The sequence below is a fragment of the Boleophthalmus pectinirostris genome, unplaced genomic scaffold, assembly GCF_026225935.1.
Source record: "Boleophthalmus pectinirostris isolate CB_2022bp ecotype Guang Dong unplaced genomic scaffold, ASM2622593v1 HiC_scaffold_16, whole genome shotgun sequence".
Taxonomy (NCBI): Eukaryota; Metazoa; Chordata; class Actinopteri; order Gobiiformes; family Gobiidae; genus Boleophthalmus; species Boleophthalmus pectinirostris.
This window is the reverse complement of record NW_026571095.1, coordinates 12,731,701-12,739,837: the sequence shown is the minus strand read 5'-3', so window position 1 is coordinate 12,739,837 and position 8,137 is coordinate 12,731,701. Positions and strand designations below refer to the sequence as shown.

General features: G+C 39.5%; 1 protein-coding gene across 1 annotated transcript; it reads left to right on the top strand.

The window, feature by feature from the left end:
- The first annotated feature begins 341 nt into the window (after positions 1 to 341).
- LOC110159455 (histamine H3 receptor-like) lies at positions 342 to 7,382 on the top strand. Its single transcript, XM_055152018.1, has 3 exons — positions 342 to 700; positions 1,738 to 1,904; positions 6,144 to 7,382. The coding sequence occupies exons 1-3, from the start codon at positions 451 to 453 to the stop codon at positions 6,888 to 6,890; spliced, it is 1,164 nt and encodes a 387-aa protein (XP_055007993.1). The 5' UTR covers positions 342 to 450; the 3' UTR covers positions 6,891 to 7,382.
- The last annotated feature ends 755 nt before the right edge of the window (positions 7,383 to 8,137 follow it).

The window sequence follows — 8,137 nt, the reverse complement described above, 5'->3', positions numbered from 1 at the left end:
CATACAACCTTTAAATTACTAAACTGATCTCATTTCAAGGTCAAAGAGAGGAGGGACAGAACATCTGAAGCTTATCATAAAACTGGCTCAAGAATGAATCATTTACATCACGAGGCTGAACATAACTCGTACTAACTAACTGATTTTAACAGAGCCTACTTTTCATCGACTTACCCAAACATCTTCAGTTAATTCGTGGTTGAAGTTGTGCTGTCCACCCACTCACGTCCGGGACACGCTGATGAAGAGGGGAAGGTGGAGCGCTCCCTCGTGGTTTTCGCCGGACACTGTGCGCAGAGCAGTCGGAGCATCCAGCGGAACATTCATGGGGCTGCCGAGCGCACTGACTCTCCTCCGACCGGCACCTGTTGCTGCTGCCACTGCGAGCGTCCCTTCCTTTCCGCGCGCTTTCTGATCTTCTGACGGATTTAAATAACATTTGTTTTGACCATGTCTGGAGAACAACATCCCAACTCCTCCAACAGCGGCTACTATTTTGACAATACGTCCACCAGGGTGCAAAGTAGCGCGTTTTTTTCCCGCCCCGTGTTCGTCGTCCTCATGTTTGTGATGGTGACTTTGGTGGTGGTCATAGTTTTGGGAAACGCGCTGGTGATTTTTGCCTTTAAAGTGGACAAGAGCTTGAGGCGCCAGTGTAATTACTACTTCCTCAATTTGGCTATTTCAGATTTCCTTGTTGGTAAGTCGCAGCTTTTATCGACAGACTTTGTATGAATTAGTTTGTTGCGTCTTACAGTTACACGTGTTACCTTGGGAACGAGTGTGTAGTCAATATGCCATGTTATTTTTGCCAAATTAAACATTCATCCATTCACTTTTACATGTACCACATACACCACTGGAGGCAAGGCGAGTGGAGTGCCCTGCTCAATGGCACAACGTCATTATGAATCTGAGGGCCATGTTGTCACCCCTGCTTTCACATGGTTAATAGTAATAACATATTGGATGCAGCCTGTATTATTTTGGACACTCAAATATGCTTTAAGTTATTTTATTCATAAAGCTCTGTTCTGGGGTATAGACAGAACTGAGGCTGCCAGTCTGCACCATTTTTCTTTTCATCTACTGATTTGCTTTTTGCCATCTGCCCCTCCAACCACCACCAATCACTCATCCTACACACAAAAAGTATGTATGCATAGTCAAGGTGAGCGAGGTGTCTTGCCCAAGGATACAAGAAGAGATCCAAAGCTGGGATCAAACCACTGACTTTTGGGTGGGTGAGCACCTTGCCCTCTAAAAAACGTACTTTGATTCTAATTATAATAGAGCTGCATTGATTAATCGACTAATTGTGCCTAGTTGACTATAAAAATTATCGTAATCATATTTTGATTAAGCATTATCTGAACTATACCTTTAATTACAAATACAGATATTAAGATTTCCATGAAATAATACACTTTATTTGCAAATGTACTCTATCTAGAAGCCTTCAGTCACCATATTTAATTATTTATTTGGTTAAAAATGTGATCAAACTTTGCAATCAAAATAATAGTTGACTGCTTTATTTATCTATTTTATTTACAAGAAGGGCGGACTACTAATACTAAAATATAATATGTCGAAGTATGTATTTCAGTGCCCTTTTTAAAACTGCATAGATATATTATAACATTCAACACTATAAATGATTAAACATCTGTGTTCAATCACTTATATCCACACATTTGTACCTGGCGTGCATATTTGATTTTGTGTCTGCTGTAGGAGCCTTCTGTATCCCGGTGTACATCCCCTACACACTGACTGGACGCTGGACCCTGGGCCGTGGGCTGTGTAAGCTCTGGCTGGTCATGGACTACCTACTCTGCTCTGCCTCTGCCTTCAACATCGTCCTCATCAGTTACGACCGCTTCCTCTCAGTGACCAGGGCGGTAAGTGGGAGACACAGCACCCTATCAACAATGGACTTACAAATAGAAAAATACACATGAGTCCTGAGAGGTGATGTATTGATAAACGATTCCATCAGAGTGAGCGGGAAAGAGAGGGATGAGATGGCCTGGGGGAGACCTGGTTAGATCTTGTTTAGCCCTGCAGTAACCATGCTTTAGATCTTGTTTAGTCCTTCAGCAGATCTGGTTTAATCCTACAGTAGACCAGGGTTAGATCTTGCTTAGTTCTGCAATAGGCCTGGTTTAGTTCTGGTTTAGTCCTGCAGTAGACCTGGTTTAGATCTTGTTTAGTCCTGAAGTAGACCTGGTTTTGTTCTGGTTTAGTCCTGCTGGAGACCTTGATTAGATCTTGGTTAGTCCTGCAATAAACCTGGTATAATTCTGATTTAGTCCGACAGTAGACCTGGTTTAGATCTTGCTTGGTCCTGCAGTAGACCTGGTTTAGTTCTGGTTTAGTCCTGCAGTAGACCTGGTTTAGATCTTGTTTGGTCCTACAGTAGACCTGGTTTAGTTCTGGTTTAGTCCTGCAGTACACCTGGTTTAGTTCTGGTTTAATCCTGCAGTACACCTGGTTTAGATATTGCCGAGTTCTGCAGTAGACCTGGTTTAGGTCTTGTTTAGTCCTCCAGTAGACCAGTTTTAGATCTTTTTTAGTCCTGGAGTAGACCTGTTTTAGCTCATATTTAGTCCTACAGTAGACCTAGTCTTAGTTCATTACTCATTTAGTCTGGGTTTAGTCCTAATTTTGATCTAGTCCAAGTTTAGTCAGTCTTGGTTTGGTGCTGGATAAGATGCTGAGATGTGAATTCTTATAGATATGGGTTTGGGGCTACAACAATTAATTTAAATAACTGTGACTAGTCAACATTTAAAATAATCTTAATCATTATTGTGTTATCTGGACTATACATAACACACACCAAAAGGCCTTTTATAACAAAGACAGCAGCATTTTTTAAATCAAAATGTCAGTGTATTGATTTTCATCAAAATACACTTAAATCCTTAATATTTTTTTTTTCTTGAAGCTTTGAGTCACCATATTTCAACCTTTATTTGGTTAAAAAAAATGTCAGTGTGTATTAGAAATCACAGGTACTTCAATACTTTGAAAATGTATTTAGTTACAGAAAACTGAATACCTGAATTGTTACATGGGCCAATCAAAGTACTGTATTCTGAATATGTGGGATACTTTAAAATTGAGTTGCATTATATTACAGTGTAAAATATGACATAATCAGTCACAAACAGCTTTATTTTTGTTGTTATGCATTAATTTATGTCTAAATAGAGACGAAATATCGCACATCCACGCTCTGTAAAAGCTGTGTGTTCTCACTAATACCGTTCAGCTTAAAGCCAAAATTGCATAATGAAGTACTGTCATGTATTCACAATAACTGTATTCTGAATGCCACCAAATGAAAAAGTAACTGTACCTCAATATGGTTACTCAATATTAGTATTAGTATTCAGAATATGTATTTTGTATATTCAGTTACTTCCCCACAATGATTACTTGAAAAAGTTCCTACTGACCAGTCGACTATTAAAAATAATGATCCCTGGTCATGATTTAGTCCCTGTTTCAGTCCTATTTGGTTTATTTTTTGGATAATGCAAATGCAATAGATGTTCTGTTTTCATGCTTGGTCGCTTCCAGGTCATTGGTAGGGATATAGCCACCTTATTCTCCCCAATGTGTCCATCTGCAGAGGTTACGACCGCCCAGGCCCTGTGCCATGCTAATTATAGTGCTAGGCTTTGCCATAAAAGCCTCGCATAATGCACTTTCTGACTATTGGGAGAAAAAGTCATCTGAAAACATGTTGGCTTTTACAGAGAATGAAAAATTCCAAAAGTTGGGTCATATTTTTATTTATTTGAAATTGGAAATGTTGGCCTGTTATGATACCACATTTTGAATTATGGTATATTACTGAAAATATAGAAGATAAATGATAATACTGAAAATAATTGATCACACCGACACAAAGCAGGATTATCTCAAAAAACTTTTACAAATGTAGCTGCAAAAAAATAAAAAGCAGAATGAAGTACTTAGTAGTTAGGATTAATCCAGAATGAGTCATAGAGGTTTTATACAACCCTCTTCAACTGAAATCTAATCGTAGTACAGAAAAAGAACATAAAGTCCCCCACTAGTACAAAGAAAAAGTTTCCAGTATAAATATTCATATTCACACCAAAAAAATATTTTACCATCCATCATATATTGAAAGGTAAGTCAATATATTTATTATGGTGACAGGCCTACCAAAATGTGTGATCACTCCATGGCCCACTTGCCTCCCAAGTTCTGTGTATTTTCCCCATACATTCTAATGGTAAAATCTGTTTTTGTACTAAACAGTGCTCCAAGGGTTACAAAATTGACATTATTTCTTCATGTGGTGCAAACAAATTGTAATTATTGTAAATTTTGCATGGACCTGACAAAGTGAACAGCTGTTTGAAAAATAGAAAATGCTGGATTGTATTTGCATAATGTTCAGCAATGTTTATAGCAGGCGGTCTTTGTAGCTTTGCATTAGCATCCAATTAGGAATTATAAAACAATATGTACTGCATAAGGAAGGAAGGAAAGAGTTGTACCTCAGTCATCCAGTTAGGTTAATAATTATTATTATTTTTTTTTTTCAACTGGACAAACGTTTATTAGAGTGAATAAGTTTTCCAAATTTGAATCTGGAGCACTTTGTATTTCTGCATGAGTAATGTGATTTTAGAAGTACCTAACCACCTCTGTCCCCATCTCTGAGAGCTTCATCTGCTCATGTATGCATTCAACAACAGAAACATGCACTGTAGACTTACCCTCCAGCTAGGTACTCTTGACTTTGATCTGTGGGGGCTTCACAGGCACTACGCTGCTCTTGACAGAGTGCCACAGTGGCACTGGTTTAAAGGGGATATACAGTAGTATACAAAATGGACTTTTATGACCTTTAAACCAAATTATCACAGTGTTCTCTTATCATTCACTTACAAAATGGCTCTTTGATTGTTTGCTATGATAAATTCTGCTATGAAGACTTATCACTGTTACTGTTTAAAACTTCTCTGAGAAAAGCAGAAAAGCATAACATGTCTTCTTTAAGAAAACATTTCTAGGTGTATCAGACTTTTAATGATTTCTAGGTGTATCAAACTTTTAATGAAATAAATTCATTTTAAACTGCTGTTCTTATCTGACTGGAGTTCACATTGGAAATTCTAAATTGATATATCTTGTCAAATTTTGTACATGTTATTATGGTAGGTCTTACTGGAAAAAAACACTGATAAACTACAGTCCTTACAAAATACCAATTTTGATTTATTCTTTCAAGAAGCAGCTTAGATAATGTTTTTATTATAACTTTTGAGTTTTTCTCTTTCTATGTTATGTTTATTCACTGTTCCCCATAGCTTTACATCAGCTGCTTGTGTTGTAGCCTGCTGCCCGCTCAGTGCTCACAGGTGGAATTAGGCTGGCCATGAGAGACAAAGACAGCGCTCTGTTTCCCTTCGCTAGCAAACACTTATCATCAGAGCAATGAATACAAATAACACCAGAGAGACTAGAGGCTAGTCCCTTCTTTAATTAGCTAGCTTTCATCATAGACAACCTCCTTCCAACCCGGCCAGATCAATCGAACTAGACACGGGCCACAGCCAAGCTAAACACACAGTTCTCCTAAAAGCTTTTTCCTCTGAACTTGAGCAGACAAAAGCAGTTGTGGTTCCCAGTTTGCCTTTGAAAACAAAAGACTAGGGGTGATTATAAGACAAAAATATACTGGCCTGGTTTAACCGATTCTTCTGCTTTCAGACAGTCATAATAAACCCTTAAAAAAAATAAAATAAAAGCCGATATAGCCAAGGACACATCATTCTCTCATTTTGAGTGGTTCAAAAATGTCATTACATAAATCACTTAACAGGAACCTTTCAGCACCTCAAAAACAATAAATTGGACCATATTGTGTCTGATCAACAAAAGGTAATTTTGCTTAATCATTGACCTGTCTACATGGAAAATGATTGTTCTAAAACTTTGAAGCATTTCAACTTTATGAATTGCCATAGTTTGTTTGTGTTATGCACAGCCAGCCCAGTGTTAATGATTCCTGCAGACAGACTGAACCCCTGAATGTGAATGATATCTTTCATGATATGAAGTTGATCATGTTGTGTGCACATCTCCTGCAGGTGAGTTACCGGGCCAGACAGAGCATGACTCATCGGGCCATAATCAAGATGGCGGCGGTGTGGGTGCTGGCCTTTGTGCTCTATGGTCCTGCCATCATCCTGTGGGAGCTGGTAGTGGGCAGGAGCCGTGTGCCCAAAGACGAGTGTTTTGCTGAGTTCTATTACTCCTGGTACTTCCTGCTGAGTGCCTCCACATTGGAGTTCTTCTCTCCTTTTATCTCAGTGGCTTTCTTTAACCTGAGCATCTACCTAAGCATCCGCAGGAGGAGGCTGCGCTGTAGGACCACCCAGCTCCACCTGCAGAACAGTGATCCTGCCTCTGCTCAGGGGGAGGGCCTTCCTCTTTCTCAGACCTGGGGGGCCAAACTGGCCGTGCGGGGGTCCTTACACTCTCAGAGCTCTTCTCCAAGTCTGGGTAATATGGACTCTTCCGCCAGCAGGACGCTTCATCCCAGCCGTCTGTCCAGAGACAAGAAAATTGCCAAGTCTCTCGCCGTCATCGTATGCGTGTTTGCCATCTGCTGGGCTCCATACACTCTCCTGATGATTATTAGAGCAGCCTGTAGGGGGCGCTGCATCCCGCATCACTGGTACGAGGTCACCTTCTGGCTGCTGTGGCTCAACTCTGCCATTAACCCTTTCTTGTACCCTCTCTGCCACAGCAGCTTCCGCAGGGCCTTTGGCAAGATACTGTGCCCCAAACGTTACACCACTCCCCCCTCATCAGTCATGCGCTCTGCCCCATGAAAACACTGGCACCAGAGGAATAAGGATGGAGCATACTGAATTGTACATGGAGACACCATGGAGATGTGCCTATAGTCATTCATTGTGTGAAATATTGTGCCCATGTTGACAACAATGATGGTGTGCCATATGAAGGACCATCAAACACATCATCTTCTCCCTACATCAGTATTTTGGAACTGTTTCCCATTATATACAGAGGGAAAAGCCCACAGGCAGTGTTATATGCTCTTTGAGTTTACTCCAACTTTGAACAAGTGCCACACTGCAGTCATTTCATTTCATTCATTTAAAAAGAAACAAAAAAACAACAACAAACAAACAAGCATGTTGCTGCTTTCCAGTCCACCTTTTAAAAAATGTTTTGTATTCCGTTTATGGACTTGAAAACTATTTGTTGAGTATCCAGAGTCCCTGTGCAGCTGCACTTTGTATGGTACTGTAAAACAGTTCTCTGTTGCCCTCTGCTGGTCAAAAAAGTAATATCAATAGTATGAAATGAGTAAAGTAAGCTGGTCTTTTTAAAAACACACAAATGAAGGCTTTGTAAAGCCTTTATAATAATAATAAATACAAAAAAATAAGATGCATGTACTGTAACTTTGAATTATTATGTAATCTAATTTAGCCTCAGATTGTATTGTTTATTTTTAAGAGTTCTTTCTCTGTATTTATGGAAACATGACATTGATATAATATATTTATTCCTCTTAACGACTTGGATCTACTTGTAATTGTGACTAAATGACCACATACCTGTGAACACTTGTATACATGTGAATGTGCCACTAGATGTCACCATTACCCTTCACAGTTTTCTGTGTGAACAGCGTTGAGCCATAAGCTCCAAGTTGTTCCAAGTCAGCCCTATTTACAGACAGACTTCTACACAAAGTTCTTCTTTTCATCATCTTCTGGAACACTGCGCTGCTTCACAGAACAACTCACGGTCCTACTGTGATCTACGAGCAATATGTTTCAAAGTTTGGATTTCAGACTCATTCAATGTCATAGGCCTACTGCAAATCACTTACAATGGCAAAATGTACACTGTGATGATGCCTTTGTGGACATATTAACTGCTCAATGTTAATGAAGAATTTGAATATAGGTCAAAAGTTGTCTCCAGGCAAATATTTGATAATAAACATACAGAGCGGAACATAAATAGAAAGGCTGCTGTGTTGTGAATGGCTACAGCTCGTGCGCTTGTACCTGATGGCTAATTGGGTCAGCGCCAGGAGCTG

Excerpts from the sequence above, each read along its gene's own strand:
- LOC110159455 (XM_055152018.1), top strand. The coding sequence starts at position 451 with ATGTCTGGAGAACAACATCCCAACTCCTCCAACAGCGGCTACTATTTT. Across the intron at positions 701-1,737 it reads TATTTCAGATTTCCTTGTTG|GAGCCTTCTGTATCCCGGTG; the intron begins GTAAGTCGCAGC and ends TGTCTGCTGTAG. Across the intron at positions 1,905-6,143 it reads TCCTCTCAGTGACCAGGGCG|GTGAGTTACCGGGCCAGACA; the intron begins GTAAGTGGGAGA and ends CATCTCCTGCAG.